Source organism: Chiroxiphia lanceolata, chromosome 3 (assembly GCF_009829145.1).
Source record: "Chiroxiphia lanceolata isolate bChiLan1 chromosome 3, bChiLan1.pri, whole genome shotgun sequence".
Classification (NCBI taxonomy): Eukaryota; Metazoa; Chordata; class Aves; order Passeriformes; family Pipridae; genus Chiroxiphia; species Chiroxiphia lanceolata.
In genome coordinates this window covers 51,659,311-51,681,427 of record NC_045639.1, presented here as the reverse complement: position 1 = coordinate 51,681,427, position 22,117 = coordinate 51,659,311, and the positions used below count along the sequence as shown (strand labels likewise).

The 22,117-nt window shown below is 38.0% G+C and overlaps 1 protein-coding gene across 1 annotated transcript in view; it reads right to left on the bottom strand.

Annotated features, from left to right (window-relative positions):
* Nucleotides 1-22,117, bottom strand: part of ESR1 (estrogen receptor 1) — a 161,087-nt gene that overhangs the window by 97,060 nt on the left and 41,910 nt on the right. The window contains 1 exon segment of the mRNA XM_032684559.1: nt 8,487-8,991. Coding sequence (XP_032540450.1) covers nt 8,487-8,991 — 505 coding nt within the window.

Below are 22,117 nucleotides of genomic sequence, written 5' to 3'. Positions count from 1 at the left end.
ATACATATTTTTCCTTGCTTGTGTTTATCAATATGGCTGAAGGAGGGGTATCATTTTACTGCAGAATGGAAGCAAACTGACAAAGCTGTTCTTTGACATATTAGTTCCCCAAAGATATCTAGATTTGTAGTACACTCTCAGCCATAGTATTCTTTGCTACCACTACAGTTTTCTGGATACAAGGATTCTGTGATATGTAATTTGAAACAGGGATCTTACTGTGAAATTCAAGTTGCAACTAGTAACTAAAGCAGGGGACACTTATTAGAATCAATTTCCTTTAGACACCAACTGATAAAAGTTATTCAATAAATACTAGATACTTCTTGATCAGGATGGATCAGCAAAAGAAATGTTTTAATACTGTTTGCTAGCTTTATAAGCTGAAAACAGAGATGGCAGGGTATTATTATTTTTGCCAAAGATCAGATTTTATAGTATTTATCTTGAATAGTAAATTAAATGACAATTTTTAGAGTTATCATCTCCTAAACTTCCATCTGTTTACAGGTCAACTTGAAGAGGAAAAAAGAGTAAGTTCCTAAAAACTGGAATATGTTAATGGAGAGCTGGAATGCATGAAGCTCCACCTGGGCTTGGATGAGGAGCCAACTGCGAGCATATATATATATCAGGATTAAAGGGAGGGCAGGGACAGGTGACATTACAGTGGGGGTCTGCTACAGGCTGCCTTACCATGAAGGTCCAGAGGAGGACCACAAGGATGATCAGAAGAATGGAACACCTCTCCTATGAAGACATGTTGAGAAAGTTGTGTCTGTTCAGCCCAGAGAAGGGGAGGCCCCAGTGCGACCTTATAGCAGCCTTCCAGTACTTAAAGGGGGCTTACAGCAAGGCTGGAGAGGGATTTTTTACCCTCTGTAGTGATGGGACAAGGAGTATATGGCTTCAAACTGACAGCAGGTTTAGATTGGATATTAGGTGGAAATTCTTCACTATGAGAGTGGTGAGGCACTGGAACAGGTTGTCCGGAGAAGCTGTGGATGTCTCATCCCTGGAAGTGTTCAGGGCCAGGTTGGATGGAGCTCTGAGTAACCTGATCTAGTGAAAGGTGTCCCTGCCCATCCCAGGTGACTTGGAACTAGGAGGTCACTTCCATCCCAAACTGTTCAATGATTCTACGATCTTTCAATGATTTTTTAATTAATAGATCTTGTCTCACAAGCCCGAATTACATTTAAAGGAAAAAAAATAGAAGGGAAATAGCAAGAAAGCAGTAGGTGTTACATATTCCAATTTTAACAGGTCTATATGCAAAAATCAGTGGAGGCTATTTGGAAAGTATATTATGAGTTTACTAACCTTGTGATTTAAGATTTGGGGCCTAAATTTTATGCTGCATTTTCTTCTGCAGCTGCTGCTTTCTGCACAGCATCTTCCTAACTATTTTTATTTAGCATGAGCTGAGACTTTTCCTATGTTGCAGTAAATTTTCCTTCCCCTTTCTTCCTAGCTTTGATGTACTTTCTAGTATCCTAGAAAGTTTTTCATAGTCGTCTTTTAGCAACACAAATCAGTACTGAAGTAGTCTGCAGTGATCAAAGCAGTGTTTCTGCATGATAGCACATAATAAAATAAGAGGGAGAGAAGACTGGAAATAGTAATCAAATCAGACATTTGCACTGCAGATTGCTGAGATACTGGAAAAATCTTCAAAGGATGAATACAGCTTTTCCCTAGAACATCAGTTAAAAGCAGTTTCCTTAACTGGACAGGATGATCAACATGAAAAAACTCCATTGCTTACTCACATAGCTTATGAATGAAAAGTGAAATGCATGGACTTAAAATGCAGCCTGGTGCTGCCTAGATGCTCAGTGGTCCGTCATCCTCAAAGGGGAAGAAAGCTCTTCCCTGTAGCATTCAACAGTTACTTTGCACAGATTCTGCTGCCTGGGTTCTGTGAAGGTCGTTTTTGGCAGCTGGCAGCATTGTGAGACAGCAGCACATGGTAACAGAACGTGACATATTCCTCCCATGTTGCCTAATTTGAGATGGACTGCACGCACTCTTGAGCAGTTGTAGGAAACGCAATGAATGTGAGGTGGTTACATGCACGGCTGTTCACTGTTGGTCACCAACTGCTTATTTAAGAAGTCCTCTTAGTTACCTCTAACTTTCAACCTTTACTGTTATTTTTCACTTTTACTAATGGAATGAAAAGAGGGGGGCAGTGATGGAGGGGAGGCATCTTTTCTTATTTCTTATTTCTTATTTATATATATGTTGGCTGTTGTGTCCTTGGTTAAACTGCAATGGTTGGAAGACCTCTGCAATTGCTATGTATATGTATCACATAGGATTTGCATTTAGGACAGTCATATTTAAGCTCTGTGTTTTCTTAGGATCGTATTTCCTTTTTCCAGTAAAGAGTTAAAATAAAAAGCCTGGATTACTTCTGAATCCAATATTGTTATCAACATCTTATCAAGGAAGAAGATTATCCTGCAGATTTATGATCTTCTTGTCTCTAACAGGTATCACTCATGCATTCATGGTCTTGCACAAGACAATTTTGAGTCAGATGAAATAAGAAGCCTCCCAGCAACTGGAATCTGAGCTTGGCAGAAAAGCAGAAATGCCTCGCCTTGCCAGTGTCACATTGATCAGGGTTCCTAACAAGCTGTGGTAAATTATGACCTTCTACAAGTCACTGGAAAGGCCACTCAGCTTCAGACATGACTTCTCTCTGTACGGCAAATTTTATGAACAATCCCCCTAATGAATGCAATGAAAGCAGCACTTTAAATGAGAATGTTGAAGGACACTATCATTGCTCTAGTCTCGGTTCTGATGCCTGAACAGATAACAGAAAACTCCCTGTAGACAGACCGGGGAGCTCAGTGTTTCATTGTCAACAATATCAAACTACAAAAATTGCCAAAATCTCAATTTGTTAGAAAATGTGGATGCACTTCAGTTGCAGGGCTCTTCTCTGTGTTTGGAGCTATGCCTTAAATCTGGTCAGCCTATCTTGTTGGTTTAATAAAAAATGCTGGCATTTGATGTTCACTTTGCAATTGCTGAAGGAACTGGTGCCAGCAACTAATGCTTTCCATATCAGAGCAGATATGGCCAGCAGTGTTTGTTGTTTCAATAGCCTCAGAGCAAGAGTGATCAAGGCCAGTGACACAGAGGCAATTCCCCGTCTCCCTCTCAAGGGACATTCTGCAGTGTCTATGTGAAGGGAGATTACAGATTATGACTGGTTTGGTTCTTTACAGGAGATGTATGGGTGGGATTAATTTCACATAACTTTGGATACCACTGGGCATCCATCTTCATACAGTAGGTATCTGTACCAGAATGTAGCCATCTTTTATAATATAGAGCCTAATGCACCTGGTCTATTTTAATCAGGTGCCTTAGAAATGAGAAGGGTGTTCACAGTGTCTCTTTCTCTCTGTCTCCACAGATTATGAAGGGAGTCCACGTGAAGGTTGGATGCTCTTGTCAATGCTGTATGCTACTTGAGGCGTTACAGGTGATGACCCTCACTGACACCCACCTCCTACTCCAAAGAGTTATAGCTACACAGTAGGTCCTGTGTCATACCTGCTGGACCCATCTGACCTCTCAAATGGTACCAGATGCCTAAGGAATGGAAAAATTAATACAGACCTAGGTGTCTACGTTTAATCAGATGAACCCCATTCACACGGTCTGTCAGAACAGCCATGTTTTTAGCCACAGATTTCAAATTCACATGGAAAAGATTCAGTTTATGGAGCACTTTCTAGGTCTGTGATTTATGCAAAAAAAGGTAATTGCTAAAGAACTGAAGAAAGTTTTCTTCAATAGAAAGAGAGCACCTTGGCAGAAAGGAGGAAAATGAGGAAGTATAAACACTCCTTTACTCCTTTCCACCACTATCTGCCCTTATTCAGGGGGCTCCTCAACATTATAGGTTGGTGACTTCATGGTGCAAGCACACTTGGAGCAGGATCCACATCAGCACATTCTCTAAGAAGGGCTGCAGAAACACCAAAATTGGTTTGTACAAGTCCCTCATAATTGTAATGTGGGAGCATCTCAGAACATTTAATGGGCTTATCTTTACAACATTTCCATAAAATAGGAAACTATGGGTGAGATAACTCCATGTTTTCTTGTCTCTCTCATTACAGTCATCTATTGCGGTAAAATTGTCAGCACAAGCCCTGAAAACAGGAACACTCCCAAGTGTTCAAGAAACTGCCTGAACACTTCAACTGTTCAAGAGAGGACATCAGAGCAGACTGATGCTTTAGAGAAAAATAAGCAAAACCCAAACCAAACCAAACCACTAAATTACATCATACTCCATGTTATGGAGTACTTCATGCTACATTTAAAAAAAATATCTTTGAACTTTGCATTCATTTTAACACTTTTAATATTAAAATTCGGAAAAATACTTATTTGTTTAGAACTCAACATGAACAGCTAGAAAGATTCATAATCAAACAAGGTTTAAAAACTATATATTAGGTTAAGTAAATATTTTTTGGACTGATGGATTTAGAAATTACAACAGAAGAGAGATCAATCTACATTTGTAATCTTTCTCGATTTTAGCAAGCATTAAAATTAAAACTGAGATCATATTGACTATAACAGTACAGTTAAAATGATTCCATTTCAGTATGATAATTGTGACTAATGCTAAATAAATATTATATTAATCTAAACATAGATCCTATTTAGGATCTAGCCACTAAAAGTGAGGGAGCAATTCTCCTGTTATTTCTGTTTGTACACTGATTTGCCAGCCTCTGTCACTCACTACAGATGGATAGATAACTTCCTCATCAGGGAGCTGGTAGGGGCAGTCCATTTTTACAAGGTTTTTTTGGCCGAATTTGGAAGCAGCACCAAACACAGGCTACAAAGAGCCTGCACAATTTTACTTCAGATCTGAGAAGTGCAAAATCTGCGATGACACAGGAATGTCATACACTGGCAGAGCAATAAGGACTTTGCTGTTGGTTGTAGGAATTTACTGAGGTAAATTAGCTGAAAGGTAATTTGGTTTTTCCCTGAGTGGATAAAAACTCACTGAAAAGAACAAGGAAATAACTACAAATTACTAGAACTCAAATTTACTAGTTAAGAGAAAAAGAAATATTTCCACTAATTTACTGTAGTGGTCATGAGTACAAGATTTCCTGTAATAACAATCAACCACTAGTCAGCATTTAATAATATAAAAAAACACTACTAAAAATTATCAGTAAAATATTAGTGAGATTTGACATTGTCAGATAAGGAAAAGGTATTTTAGTTTGGCTACCTATTAAAAAACAGTCACAAGATCAGACATAAAAGAGATCTAGATAAAAACAGCACAATTTGAGTTAATTAAGCTCCTCTTTTTTTTTCTCTTCTCAAATTCTGATGCCTCGCTATTTGAGACTACATAAAGGAGATTTTGCATTCCTTACAAAATCATTCTTTTTATGTATCATTATATTCTTCAGCTAGATGTAGAAGCCTGTTATTATCTTGCAAAAGAGACAAAGCTTTTTGGAAAAGTAAACGGTATTTGAAAGAGATAAAATAGAACTTCAGAATTAATAGACATGTCACTATGCACATATTAATACACATCTGTCGATAGGCAGTATGATTTTGAACACTTATTAACAAAATCAAATGACTTTAAAAGTTTTCCTTATCACATACAGTAATTTTTTAGTTTTGTGACTGAAGATTTTTAACATTTTAGCCAAGTATTAAACAGAATATAATTTCAGCTCCAACCTACAATGTCTATTTATTGTCCTAGCTGCCTGTATCACTGGATGCAGCACTTGCATGTCAAATTCAGATTATAACAGGGTGATGTAATGCAAATATTTCTGCCCTAAAAGTCAAACAGCACAATTCAGTTACACAGAAAGGTAAATGAGAGTGGCACAGGAGTCTTTCTGGGTCTCAGGTTACATGACTTATAAAAGCAGGCAGTCATATCATAAACTGATCATGATCCATTTAAAATTTTGCTACGGCTTTTGGTTTGAGAATTTTTGTATTTGCCACTCTTACTGCTAGGTTGTTCCAGAAATTCACCATTTTGGTAGTCTATCTTCCCACCTCTAGCATCAATGTATTCATTGCCAGATTACACTGCCCTGTGCTGTCTTTTCTTCTATAACCCAACTGAACCAATGAGAATAGTCAAATAAATAAAGTAAATTAGAAGTTTTTTAAAGAACTTGTTCTTAAATCCCATGGCTATATATTTAAATATTTCCCAGGCACTGAACACCTATTCAAATTATTTTTGACAGATTGTTGGTGATTGGACTTGTGCCAAAACACAAGAATAAAGACCTAATATTTGATGTTGTAAGGGTAATAACTTTGTAAATACAATCTCACAAAAATGAAAAGAAAAAGAAGTAAAGTTTTCATCAATTTAATTCCAACATAACTATGCTTGTTCACAAAAGATAATCACAGCAAGTGTTTTGAAACACATTTCTTATTACCACATAAGATGTGCTTTACAGAATTACGGCTGGAAGGGGCCATTAAATCATTACCATAACACTATGCAGACAAACCTCCTGGCATATCCAAGATCATAAATTCACCTAATTACTGCTGCATTAAGCCTCAGCAATTGTATATTGCTAATACACATCTCCAAGGGTGAAACCCAACCTTGTTCAGAAATGTCCAGAAATGGGGAATACAGCACTGGCCTTACATGTTTGCTCTGGGAGTTAAACTAAAAAAGTACTTTAATTTTATTTTGAAGGGTCTCGCTTCGAATCATTGCTTAAAAATTGAAAGGACACTACTTCCATAGTTCAACTTCTATTTCAAGGTGGTTCTCCGGTTTGAATCCTCCTACAGTAAAATATCTGACTATAGAACATTTTCTGCTTGTGTATTTCAACTTCACAAACTCACTACTCCACTGTTTACATATCTAATGTCACTTATACACTTTTCACCACAGGTTTGCACTGGACAGTCATGTAAAAAAAGCCTTTTAATCTAGTGCAAAGTGAAGTTTCACTCTCAAGTCTTGAATGGTAACCATTCAAGATCTTTATGTTTTGACATGTATTAATTCTTCCAGGATTTGGTTGCACTAAAATGAATTTTGTTTGAACCAATTCACTTAACAGGTCACTGTATTAGACAGTTTACATACCCATTATCTATCATTTCACCAGTCGTTATTCCATCTGCTCCCCAAAACTGATTAATCATTTGCAAAAAGTGTAATCATCATCTGTTTTTTTGGGACCAGATTCTACTGCTGGATTCTTATTTGGCAGTCGTTAAGACTGTCTTTAAGAATGTAAGTTACTTTTTACAGTAACATGTTATATTGTGCAAATAAGTCTGGCAGTCTGGACCTCAGTATGGACAAAAAGACTTGCTTCTATTTTTTCTGAGTTGTTCCATTTCCAGCAAACTCACTTGTATCTCTCAAGTCAAAAGAGACCAATAGAGTTCAGGAAAAAAAATTACGTCTCAGTGTTCACTCTGACTCACTGAAGCCCAGTATAATAAGCTGATGCAAAACTATTCTATAAACACTGCACAAAACATTAATAGCATGTGTATTGGTGTGTATGACATTTGTAGGTTTTTTTGAAGTTATAGTTCTATGAGTTTCTATCACTTAGTTCAAAATAGATGTAATTGTTTTCATAACAGACAATAAACATTTAAACCAAGTAAATTTTATTTCCCCTCTCCTTCAATGATACTTCTATCTTTTGATTCCAAACAAAAGACAACACACAAAAAAAAAATTAAAAAAAAACAAAAACAAAACAAAAAAAACAACCAACCAAACAAACACCTGCTACTGAGGGACAAAAATCTTCTGAAAAGCAGTGTGCCAGATTTGCAGCTAAAATATATCACCCTCCAATGAAAAATGCATGTTAATATGTACACAGGTCTTTGTGTACAGGAAGGTGGCTACTGATTGGAATACTGTCACTGAGTTAACTCTAACAGTTTGATTATGAAGGATGCTGTGCTTCTGAACGACTTCCTATATAAGCCACTTCTCACACCTTAAAGGAAGCCAGAGGAGAAAAATACTCTTACTACCAGTTAAGAGCTGAAAAACAACCACTCACACCCAGAAATGTGTGATGGTGGAAGTCTTTTTAGTATATTTCAGGTAATACTCTAATATATTACAACAGTGAGATTGTTTGCAGTTCTTTAATCAATTATGATTGTGTGTTTTCCCAGGCAACATTTATACTCATTATCTGATTTGTTACTCATTTAGGTTACAGCTTTCAAAATTTACAGCTTACAGTCGCAGTGTGCTTTGAATGACAGTTTTGTTTTATTCTATGCTATTTCCTATGGTCTAGATATCACTGATGATTCAATTAAATCACATTGTCCTTTACACAAAAAAGAGCATAACAGGTTTCCAGATTCTAATTTTCCTAGTTCATCTGCTTGAATAAGAAAGACAAATTATCCATAGCACTTACCTATAGAAGGCTGGAGGAGCAGCTTCCCTCATTCCAAAGCTGCCCTGATCGTTTTCAAGGTAATAGGGTACCTGTTGGCTGTGATGATGGATGAAGGGTGAGAGCTGGGGTGCCGTTTGCAAGAACACCACCGGGCTTGGTGGGACACTGTTCAGTGAGTGAAATCCTGCCAGACTGCTGGACCCAAAAGATTCAGAAGTAGGGGCGTAACTGAGCGTAGTAGAGCTGTACACTGGAGCTGTAGTACCAAAATCATAGGTAGCTCCTTCTGGGTAGTTAAAAACTCCTGTCTTGTTGGTCTCCACGTACATGTCGCTGAGCGATCTTTCCAGGGGAATCTTCAGCTGAGGTCTGCTCAGTGTCTCCAGTTCAGTTCCTTGAATCTGGTGCAGCAGGGTAACTCCAGAGGTTTTGGTGTGAAGGGTCATGGTCAGTGCTAATGGCAGTGAGCAAGGAACATATCTGCTTTTACTGTCAACAGTGAGATCGGCAGCTGGCAGTCCACCTAAAAAAAATACCAGAACCTATTCTGAGGCTCAGCAGAAATCATAATAAAGCAGCACTACACAGGTATTCCTCTAATCTCAGCAAGGAGGAGGATACAAACAGAGAGCGAGCACTGAAAATGCACATTCTCTCTCTCTTCCTCCCTCCCTCTCCCTCTCTCTAACTTTTAGGAACTCCTCATCTGCACTAATATGCATTACAAGGTATTGGCTGCAAGCCAGGAACTCTTGCCTTGTGCCGACATTGGTTTAAACATCACTTCAGAAACAATTAGTTTTGGAGTTATACCAAATAATTGTCCCTCTAAATGTTACTTAATTCTTACTAATTGTTTAATTTTTCACTTCAGGGTACAGCGCTTTGCAGCAGCTAGCGGGAAAGAACACTTCAACCAGGAAGAATAGTCCAGTGTCAGGCACATTACTGCCTTTTTTCCTTAGCAGGCTCCAATCTATCTGTGCTTATCTCTCCTCCTGTTTGATTCATTTTCATGTTTGTTAGAAATATGTAATGTGTACATTGCCACGACCCTGGGTAGGACTATGCTGTAACCGAGATAGGGCAAAGCAGAATGTGTGTGTGCAAGTGCGCGCGTCTGTGTGTCTGTGTGTGTGTGCCTCAGTCAATAAAGCTAGCTAACAAAATTGAAGGGTGTATGATATTTATGCACAAGAAAAGATTCATAATATAATTTCATCAGCAATAGCAACTCGCAGTTACTAGAGTATAACAGTAACATTAAAAAGAGAGGAAAAGCTTTAGACTAGCCTACAGAACTATGTCTGCTTCTTTTTAGGCTGTAAAATGAAGAAATAAACATCACTCAGATTTTGCCACAGTTAGGAAATAATTATTTGATTTTGTGGCACATGAATTGAAGACAGGAAGTTCTTTTTCCTAGTCCTGTGAACAAAACATCAGCAAACTTGAATTTTGAAATCAGACTAGACAATCAAGTAACCTAAAATAATCAAAATAACCAGCTTTAAAATAAACTGAACTGCTTCTCAAAGTCATATTTAGAAAGAAAAAAAAAAGAAGAGCAAGAACATAATGAAAAGGTGTGGCATGCATGCTTCATCTTGCAATCTCATTCCATACAATTTTAGCTTCGCACAAACCAGTTCTCCTGAACGAGCTAAATGAAAACCTCCAGAAACTGTTTCAAGCTCTCTAGCTTTCTTGCTGTGGTCTGTGGTTCAGTCAATTAAACAGGTTAATGCCAACCCTAAATGCATTAATATACGGCCTCCAGTTAGTATGCTTTGAATACCAGCAAAGTCTATGCTATACTTAAACAACTCCACAGTTATTTGGCTCAACCTTCAAAAAAACCAAAAAACTGAAAAAATGAATATGCAGCTCGCTAAAAGCTTAAAGAAAAGTTTACTAAAACTGGTTTTATTTTGGTAATAATACTATGTTTTCAGAACTTCTACTAAAATAGCCAAAGTTATTTATATTTGCAAGATTATTCTGAAGCAATATACATTTTTACCTTTGCAGGCACACAGCTAAGACAGCAGCACACACATAACTATGTACTTGATCTGTTTCCTCATCCCACCAGCCACCCTCCCTACCCTGTTCAAATTTCAGATCGTAGACTTTGATCAAAGAGATAAGCTTGTTTAAATAACACTGGACTAAACATGTTCCCAGTTAAAAAAATAATAATCAGACAATCATACCCAGCAGTTCAGAAAGTCTTCGAAGGGTTATTCTGAAAGTATGCCAGACGGTGTGAGAGAAAAAAAAAGAGAATGTGTGCATGTTCTCTTAGAGTGGGCGACCGTGCATCTGCAGAGACTCACAAAGCAGCAAGTAAGCAAAGCTCTCAGCCGCCAGGCTGCAGGGCTACACAGGCTGAAATGAATGGCAGTTACAAGTTTAAGTCAGCCACTCTTACACATTTCGTTTCATGCTTCGTAATACATAGAAGAAGCATTTTCTCTTATTAAGCTGCATAAGCTGAGAATTAATGTGACTCTGCCTGCCATAAGAAGCATACACTTCTACAGTGTGCTACAAAATAGACTTTAAATTTTTATCTAGCATTATCTAACATGTGTGATATGTTAGAATTACTACACTGACATGCAATAAAATGCTCCAGCACAACAGCTATGCAAAAGATGGAAGACAGAAGTGTGCAAACAGAGAGCTGACTTCTGAGTGTGTCCTGTGCAACCTTAGTGTTCCTTGCATGCAATTTTTAAAAACCTCATTAATTATTTTTGGGGCACGGTATGTTTTCAGGGAGACAAATATTTAAAGTTTCCATCACATGCAAACAGCATTAAATGCACTGTAGGGTTAACTTGAACCACCATCACTTCTGCTCCCTACCATTTAGGGATCCTATGAGCAGCTTTTCACAAGCCACAGTCCTCTCACTAAAAGGCCTCATCAATAGATAGCTGCAGTACCTGTGCAGCACACAGCCTGGCACACATTTCAAAACAAAAAAATGTGAATACCACCAACAAGATCCTGGGGACTGGCTGAGAACCTCTGTGATAGCATCCTGTAATGTCTGGCTTACTTTTCCTGTAGAAGAAAAATGAGAGAGCAAGAAAGGGCAAGCTGAGGTTGGGGGTTAATCAAGCCAAATCCCATGAAGAAGTTGAATTTTTCATTTTTGCATACTGAAAGATATGCAGATTTTTATTCTGCTAACTATATATGGGATTTTTAGATATAAAAAGCCTATGAAATGCAACAAATTATTAGAGGGTTTTTTTTCTTGTCGTATGTGACATAAACCATGCTGCTTGCTCCAAATTAACACACACTGCTACTTCACTCTGTTTCAGAAATGGCATTAGATGCATCTGTCTGTGGACTCATCCTCCAGAAAAATGAGATCTAGGTTTCTAAAACTTGGTATTAGTGCTTAAAGGTCAAAACTTACTTCACCATCCAATTTGATCACTTTGATCTATTACATATCAGATTTTACATGTTCTAGAATATGACAATATTGCAATATGGAAATGAGTACAGCATATAGCAATAACAGTTGGTGCTTTTTAGCACAAAGTTTATGCAAAGATCTGTTTTTGCTAAATCACTCTTCATGTATGCCTTTAAAACTGTGCAGATCTCATACAGAAGGGCTTGCCTCATTCATTGTTTTGGGTTTTTTTAAATCCCATGTAGTAACAAGAGAGAGTAAATAAAAACATGAATTGGCTGCAGTGTCTTCATTTCTAGTCCTAGACAAATGTGTTCAAAAATACTTAAGTCAATGGCAAATCTACCTTCTCGGATCTGGTAATTTCTCCACCAATGTGCACTCAGCTGCAGACAAGCTGCCCTATGTATTTCTCTTACCTTAATGAAGGTCTAATATTGTTTTGGAGTTACTGATCACATACTACAGGACAAAGTCGTCTATCATAGACACGTAAAAGTAGAGAGAGTACAACTGGTTCTAAAAATTCTGAAGATTTGCTAAATTTATATCAGGCATAGATTGGGGTGTTTACTATATTTCTGAAGTTTGAGAGTATGCAAATAAAATCTGACTTTGATCCATCCAAATTTATGCATACACAAGAAGGAAAGAGAACAGTATTTAAGGAACACTGAAGAAATAGGAGGGAGCAGTCCACTCTGAGGAGCACTACAGACATGTTAGCAAGGAAGGTCAAAGCAGAAATTGCATCTTCATACACAGAGATTTTTACTGAGAATTAGTTGAGGTGAAACTAGTGAGGATTCAGACACTACTCTTCTCATGGAAATGAGAAATTTATAGATTAGATAAATGAAAGTGGCTGATTAAATCCTTTGTTCCCTTTTTTAAAATGGCAACCTTTCTGTTTTCTTTTTCTAGATAGGCCAGAGTTCCAGTGCCCAACTCAGATTTTCCAGAGTATGGAATTTACTCTAAATTACACTAATAAAATGCCTAATGTAGTAACATTAAAACTAAATCACATTTCTACTGCTCTGTGGTTAAATTAGCATCATTTATAGCTGAAAAATATTTAGATAAGTTTCTAAAGGCAAATTTTGGTTATTATGATTCATTGACGAACAGTTTGCTTCTAATTTACTTTTTTTTAAATTTGTTGACAGACAACTAGAGTGATCAGATTAAGTAGGTAGACTTAATCTGCTAAACTGCACAGTGCATTTTGGCACGACTGGACCATCAGTCCAACACTTCAAAACCAGAACATAATTTAAAAAAAACCAAAAGTAGCCTACTTCCACTGGCAGCAAATATTGTGGCACCAGCAAAGTGGTCTGGGAAACAGAAAAAAGGAAAGACTAGATAATAAAAAAATATAAAAAAAATTACTTTAACTTATCTAAATAACTGGAAGGAAGATGGGGAATTTCCAGTGCCATGAGCATCAGCAATTTGCTATTGACTACAAGTCCTGAAAGCCAGTCAGGGCTGTAACAATAGGAATAGATATATTAAAAAACAAAACAAAACAAAACCAAACCAAAAAAAAAACACAGAAAGAAAGGGTCTGAACATATTTTGTGTTTTGGACAAGATAAAACAGCAGTTTGAAGGAAAAGAAGATTAAAACAAAAATACTATACAAAGACTATTAAAATTATAGGCAAATTAAAAGATAGCAAAACTCTATCCTGTAACAGGCATTTTTCAGCACTAGCTTTAGTAAGTACAGCAACAAAAAATGGCAAACTCAGAACTTAAAACATATACTATAAATTTTCCATAAACCTGCTGACAGTGAGAGACCATAAACTTCGTTGCTTTGGTTCCACAGCTATAAAGATAGAAGCTTTTTTTAGCTGCTGCAATTAAGACTCTATTGGACATAGCAGGAGGAACATTATGTTTTTCCAAGATTCCACAGTAACATTACAGAGAAATTGTGTTGTCTTTACTCCAGTGAGGAAACTCCTCAAGATAGACAGCTGGAGAACAGCACCACCTACCCCACAGCTTTAGAAATCTCTGGGGGAAAAAAAAAATTAAAAAAATTAAAGCCCTTGATACCACTAGGCAAACAAGAAGCATTCTTAAAAATTCCTCAGGCTCTAAGGAGAGATAAGTTCTTCATGTTGTTATTGGGAGTTTTTAACATTTAGAGTTTTATAAGTTGATACAAAGATGTATACTTCTTTTTTCTCCTACTCCCAAAAAACTTACCAAAATTAGTCATGGCACCAAAAGGTTAGGCCTAACTTTTCTAATCCCAAATTTTTGGTTTAAGTTGGTTTTACAGCTAAAAGGGGAGCTTCTTCTTTTTCATGTCAGATGTAAGTAGGGACTTTGAAAACATTTGATCAAAATAGTTCTTATTCCAAAGAGGGAACTGTGGAATACAATTATTCCACACATATTTTTTCAATTTACAACATTTAAATATACCTTCAATTTTATCTATATTTTTTTGTGGAAAACACATTACATACTTTGAAATTATCTGTGTAAACAAGAGAAAAATTAGGCTTGGATGTTGGCATAGCTTTTTGGTAAAGTATTTAATGCTTTAAATTTTAAGACTTTGTTTAGAGCTGTTTGTGACATATAGCTATAAGACTTTAGCCAGTGAGGTGGAAACTTCATGCATCAGTGATAAGCTCAGACATAATAATTTGGAAGCATCTGAGCTAATTGGGAGAAAATTTTTTGGTTTTCCCTCCTTAGCGATTTCTAGAAACTCTTTTTTGAAACAAGAAATCCTTTTGCTGCAGCAAATGAGGAGCAGGAACTTTGAATCTGGCAGGGACCTGACACTGTGTGTCACAGAACTGCCTTTTCCTGTTCCTCTGAAACTCCATCCACATTTGACCAATTTTTCTACTGTTGAAAAAATTGCAAGTTTTTTAGAGTTAAGATTTCTAAAAACTCTTTCCTGGCTAAGCACGCTCTCTCCTCTTTCAGATCTCAGTCCTGACTCGACTTGGCACAAAACTTCCCAAAAGAGTGACATGCTACAGTCCAAACTAGAACAGCTACAGAAAGTTATCCCCGTTCATTACTTTTCTAGGGCAGAGCAGGAGTCTGGGCTTAAATGCAGATAATTGTGCCAGTTATAAGACTGAAGTCCAGTCCCTAGATGTACAGACTGAATTTCCTGAAACCAAAATGGGAAAACTGCATGTAGAAATGTACCCTCTTCTAAAGAAGACATGCTGTAATACAACTAGCTTGTATTTTAGCATTTTTCCAGTTTTTTGCAACTAAGATGGGAGAGGAAAAGACTTAATAATTCTGCCCAACTCATACGAATAAATTACTTACTACATACATAAAATGGGCCAAAATACCTGAGTACTCTGGACAAACTCAAAAGATATTAGCAAATACTGATATTTCAAAGAGTTAGCATATGTTTTCAGGGATGCGGAAAATCGAAGGAAAAAGACACTTCTTGGCTTTCCCACACAAAATTTGAACTACTTGTGAACAAAGATATTCATTGGTAGAAAACAACAATACCATGATTTAAGATTAAGCAACATTCCCTGCTTACTAACAAACACAACATCCTAAGAGAACATTTCTCATGTATCTAACTTCATATAAAAACAAGAATGAGCTCTGAAACGCAAAATGGGAGCTTAGTATGCCATGTTTATAGTAATTTTTTCTGTTTATATCAGAGAAAAATTGAATATAGATGGGCATCACATTTGGTAACCTCCAGCCAACTGGGACCTCCCCATTTACCCAGGACTGCTGATAAATGACAGAAAGTGGATTGGTGAGCACTACTGTCAGTTCCCTCAGTACCCTAGGGTGGATCCCATTGAGCCCCATAGACTTGAGTATGTCTTACAGGGCTAAACGAGCTCTACCTGCTCAGGTTTGGAGTTAGAGTTGTCCTTCTCCTAGGATGACTGCCAGAAGGCTGGCAGGCTCATCCTGCCCATGGATATATTATATCTGACCCTGCGGTTTTGACCTTCTGGCATGGGAGACCTTGCCGAAGGCATGTACCATCGCCAGCATAGCTCGCAACCGCGAAGGGGTACGCAGGCTTCTTTCCACTAAAGCGGATTGGGGCAAGCCATTCACCCCCTACTTTTCTGCCACCCACCGATGCTCAATCTCAGGGAAATACCCAGGAATATCCCTCTGTCCTGAACATCCATTCAGGATGCAGTAAATATATCCAAAACATACCGAACCTGGGCAGCAGCTGCAGGTGAGCCAAAACCAAACCGTTCCAGCCTCCGCACTCACCCGGGGCTCGGGTACTTCCCAAGGCCCCAGCCCGGCCGAGACTCCCCAGCCCCCCAGACGAACCCTCTATCCATCCTGACCTTATCCTCCCCCCCACCATGTTACCACAGATCTTCCCACGCACTGCTTACCCGTGACACACCATACACTCCATACGGGACTGCCCTGCCCGGCCTCCCGCCAGCCTGAAGACCCCCACGGCCCACCCAACATCCCACCCCTCCCCCAAACCGGACCACCAAACCTCTGTGTGCTCCGAGGTTCTCCCTCTCCTCTCCTATGAGGGCGCAGACCTCGCCGGCGAAGCTCCCCCTCTCCTTTCTCCCCACTGGGGGCTGCCCCGGGGTCACGCACTCACAGCACACGCCGGGGAGGGCTACATAGTGTAGCAAGTCGTTGAATAATTCCCCTTGGATTATGGGGGCTTCACTCTGCTCCCCATCCCTTGTCTTCCAGCTCAGGGGGCTGACTACCCTGAGGACAACTGGGTAATAGTGAAGACAACTTACTACTAAAGACTGAAGGAAAGAAGGCATTAAGTACCTCGGCCTTTTCCTCATCCTTTTTTTCCTACCTGCATCCAATAAAAGAAGGAGATGCTTCCTTTTGTTGCTAATGTATTTATTGTCATTTATGGCAGCAGACAGATTAAACTCTACTTGGGCTTTGGCACTTCTAATTTTCTCCCTGCATAAAGTCATGATACCCTTGTAGTCTTCCTGAGGTCTGGAGACCCCAAGCTGGTCACAATATGTAAGGACAGCCTCAGGTGGCTCAGTGAGACTTTACTGCTATCTACAACCATCTGAGCAAAGAGTACAGAAAATATGGATACAAAAACTTATTGGAGGCGCACAGTGACAATCCAAGGGGCAACAGGACACAAGTTGGACCATGGGGAATTCTGATTAGATGTTAAGTATAATTTTTTACCTTAAGTGTGGTTAAATACTAGAAGAGGTTGTCCATAGATGCTAGAACTCCCTGTCCTTTGAGGATGAGACTCAATTTTGAGTTCAAGATTCAATTGAATGAGTCCCTGACTAGCCTGATTTAAGCCTTCTTTGAGCAGAGGTTTGGACTAGATTATATCTTGACATCTTTTCCAATTTATTCTATGATTCTATGGACCTAATAAACATATTTGCAACAAAATACTCAGAAGAGATTAATTATTTTGATGATGATAGCCTATTTCCCCCTTTTCCACAGGGTTTCAACCTTTCTGCTGCTCTTTTGTCATTAATCAGTCTGCTATACTCCCTATATTAGTCAGGAATTAAAGAAGTTCTATGGGTAAATTAAATCTTCCCCTTAATTTATCTACTTATTGGCCTGAACAGTGTATTAGTCTCAGTTCCCTATAATAATTTGAGTTAGGAAAAAAAGCAATTCTATTGGCCTCACTATACCTTCTCCGCATTTCAGTAAATTACTCCAGTCCTTGCCCAAAACATCTTTGCTGCCCATTGCATCAGGAATGAGCCCACCTGTTCTCAGCCATCAATGACACACCTATGTTTGAACACTCACAGAAACTGCAGCAATAAATAATCAGCCATATTTTGTGGCTTCCACAAAATAAAATCAGCTGTCTTTTTATATGGAGATAGCTGTCTCCATCAAAAGACTCATTCCAAAGTGTCCTTCCATGGGCCTAGTTGCCTGTGTCAATGTTTTTCCATATATACATATATATGATGCAGGGACATGTACAATAAAGTGACCAGAGTGTCCAAGTGTTTAGAAAGTAGAGCCTAGCCCCAAACAGAAGAAATTGTAAAATCAATATGATGACATGACCTAGTTTCTTCACTCATTACTCTTCAGTAATGGTATGCAAATACACTACATTTGGTTATAACACTTACATATACACATTTCATTCCTAGAAGCTGATCCTGAAAGGCCTTTGTGATGAGACTAACCCTGTCACCTCAAACAGCTATACTTATTGTGACCCTGGATAAATCTTCACTCAAATGGCTTGGAAAAGTCCTGGTGCTTTCAGAATCTCATTTTTATCTACCAGATACTGAGAGCACAAGTCCTTCTGAGTGATTCTTTGCTGGCACTGGTCATCTATCTGGCACATAACTAGAAAAAAAGATCTTGAAATGAATCCTTGTAAGTCATTTTCTGATATGTTTGCATTTTTTATTTGAAAATGTGATAGGGATTGTGTTAAATACATGGTCCTAAACAAGACTGTCCTATATATCTTCTGTGATAATTTGAATCAGTTGTTGTCTTCAGGGGAACTGATCACACCGAAGTAAGTTACGAGTTTAAGTGCTTTTCTGGATCAGGGCCTAAATCTCTGATCCTTACACACACATCATCTCCAACCATTAGAGAAGTCCAAAATTAACAGTCACAGAGGTTATATCTCATTCTTTGGGAATAACTTGCATACTTTAAAAAATTCTGGTTCTGTGATGTATCGTCCTTACTCCCAAGAATTTTTAAAACTGACTTAACAAGCCTACAAGCATGATCAGTGGAACCTGAACCAACCACCAACGTAAAACATTTAGTTCCATAAGGGTTATTATTTGTACTCAGGAGCACCTAAGATCACCATCAGAAATTAGGTTCTCGTTGTGCTTAATACAATGTATACTTAGAACAAAGAATGTTTACTTAATAGCCCAGATTGGAATATCAAGGCTTATACTAGTGACTGAAAACAGCACCCTTAAAGAACAAGTGTCTCCATTTCTTCACAAAATTCAAATAGACTTGATAATGTATCTCCAGCTTCCATTTCAAGGTTGCATTTTTTAATAAAACTGAAATCTGCTTTCTAAACTCTAAAGCTTTAGTTCAAGCTACCAAACAATTCAACATTTTGAAATGCAACAAACCTATGCAGAACAAATGAATTAGCACTAACAGCAACTGTTCACAAAAAATCAGGGAGTTACAAAGTAAGCAACCACACAGGACTCTCACAAACTAACCATAATGTAACTGAAGCATCAATATATATCCTACAGCTGCTGAAGCCTTCAGGTCTTGCCAGAACAATCATGAGCAACAAGAAAATCATACAACTTCAGTGTTGTCTAACCAGTCAAACAGAAAATGGTGACACAATCATCAGCAGAACACTGTCTCAAGGAGATGGGAAATAAAACGCACCCAAAAAAAAGGAAAAAAAAAAGAAAATAAGAAAAGAAAAAGAAAACCAGTGTAGGGAAAAACCTAGGCTTCTCATCGGAGAAAGCTTTCAAAGTCACTTCTAAGCTTCTGTAGAAAGACAAAAATGCATTGTCATCTGTCGAGCGGAACAAATAGGACCTTAGTTGATTCAGTAACAGTTGTGCTCTCTTGGCTGATATTAGCTTGTTTAAGGCAGGGAAGATCAAAGGAAGTAACTGGATGCCAACAGAAGGGAAAAAAAAAGGTCAAAGTTATTTATTATTTCAGCATTCCCCTATCTTTATTTGTTCTTCCACCATTTTCATTGTTTTGTGCAACAAGATGGAGGTCTTTCTGAAACACAGCAGTCAATAATTTAATTCTTCTGTATTCTTTTGCAATACGGGCTCTTCTGTAAGTTCAGAAGTCCATCAGAGCAATAGGTTTCCCATCCATAAGGGTGTGTGAAATATATAGTTGCATACTCATTTAGCACAATGGTTTGCAAGCCACAGCAGTTATTATTAATGAATTAGAAAATCAGAAAGAATGAACAGCAATCACTGGCATTAGAAATATCAAATATAAGATTATTGATGTTTGCCTTGATTTCAAACTATAGAAAAAACAGAATTTATATTAACTAGTTGCCATTTTTACAGGAAAGTGAGGTTACAGCTGCAAAACATTTAAAAGCCGCAAATGCTGCTATCCATAGACTTTTTGCACCTGTGGTAAATGAACCTAAATTTTCAAGTGATTTTTTTTTTCCTGGAGAAATACCAATAAATTTAATTTCTTATTGTATAACTAAGATATAGATTATTCTTAATAATTCCTGAATGAGATCTTGCCATAATCAAAACCTCAGCAATTCATCACTTGTGCAACACAACAGAGAGAAAGGGCAAATCTGTACTATGCAAACACAATTGATACATAGACTCCCAAGCCACACTTATGCCACATCCTCTGAGTTGAGAAATGTGGATAAAGACTGCTGCTAGCACAGTGCCATGCTCTGGAAGTTTAACCAGTCTCACAGACAGCATACTGCTGATACAGTTACAATGCGTTCTATACCAAGTTACTCTGTACTGTGTCATATATGAACTGATTCAGGCAGTGATGTTGCATGATTCTTTCTACCACATTTCTTCAAATAGGATAAGTATGCTTAGAAAGGCCTCTTGACAAGAAATAAAAATGTTCAGTAATGTAGATCCTATTGATTCTTCTCCCTTGAGTACAGACAGCCCTGCCATCATTAGAGCTATATGGACTGGTGACACATTACAGCCTAGAATCAATGTGGTGACTTTGTGAATGGCACCAGGAAAGCTGGAGCCCCTACAAGGAGTTCAGCATGCAGAAGCCAGTGTCAGCCACCCTCATCAGAGGTGGCTGAGTAATGAAGAGGTGACAATGAAGATCCTGAAAGCATCTTCCTCAGGAAAGTACTGTCTTTAGTAAGCTATAGGTCAGGAAAGCTCAAGGCTGTTCATATTCTAGTGAAAACAGGACATACCTGCAGACTCTCTTCAGTTGTACTATTAACTGTTGTAACATTCCATGAGATAAGTTTGGCATGTGCCAAACAGCAATACCCTAAACTATTCATGAGCTTGAGATGTTAAAATTACAGAACTGTTACTACTATTTATTTTGCATTAATCCACCACTTTATGGAAACTATTAGCGCAGATGCAAGCTATTCCAGGACAATTGGTCCAGCTGCCTAGGAATAATCTTGGGTGTATTTGATTTATGTTTATAGCTAAAGCTCCTGGCTTTTAGCTTTGATACAAAAGACTGGTTTGCAATCTGCTTGTTAGGTGACAGTTCAAAAGCAATGCAGACTGCAAAAACCTGGGCATGCCCCATTCCCAGCAGCTTCAACATGACTTGAGTGTACACAGTGAGTAGTTGGGCACTTCTGACCTGAAATGGTCAAAGGAGCATTTGGAAGGCACAGAGGAAACATATGCCTGCTTCAGTGCTCAGGGAATTCACCTCCCTGAAAGCCAGCCTGTAAAGTCAATCTTTTGTGTTTGTCAGGGTTCTAAAAAGAATAGTTTTCAAGTACAGCTCAAGTGATTTAGCAGTGAACTGTTGACGAAACTGGTTATATCCTTCCTCCTGCCTTTGCATTCCTGCTTCTTTCCATGCTTCCCATTGGAGACTGACATTAGCAAAAAGTTTTTATTGTTTTAGAAAGGTATCACACTGGTGCAGCTCTTGAGCCAGATTAGGAGAAACTGCGGGAGCACGAGGCCAGAATGAAGAGGGAGACCACCTTGTTCAACTGCAGCAAGCCCTTAGATTAATTTAACAGGGCACTCAAGGAAAACAAGCCAAAGCAGAAAGGATGTAAACTGTCAAAGGTATATTTGTCCACCACACATTCACACTGGTCATGATGAAACTGAATCAAATACACCATGGATTGCACATATCTATTACACAGCTTATTTATTTTCTATTATCTGTATTATACTATGCTGTCCTTAATAAAAAATTTTGTTTTAACTAAAGATTCATTGTCTGCAAAAGAAAAAGTGGTCTCTGCTTAAGATCAAGTAGTATTTTGCTTTTCACAAGTTTTATGAGGAAGTTTTGTTCACTTTTTTCCACATTTCTATGCAAAAAACCAAGAGCAAGAGAAACTAATTGAGGAACTTCTGAATATTTGTAATTAGCTAGTGTTTACAAAAATTATATAAATAACTACTACTAAAATTATTTGACTCCACAATGACACTGAGTCCTGATTTTTCTTTTACTAGAAGAGAAA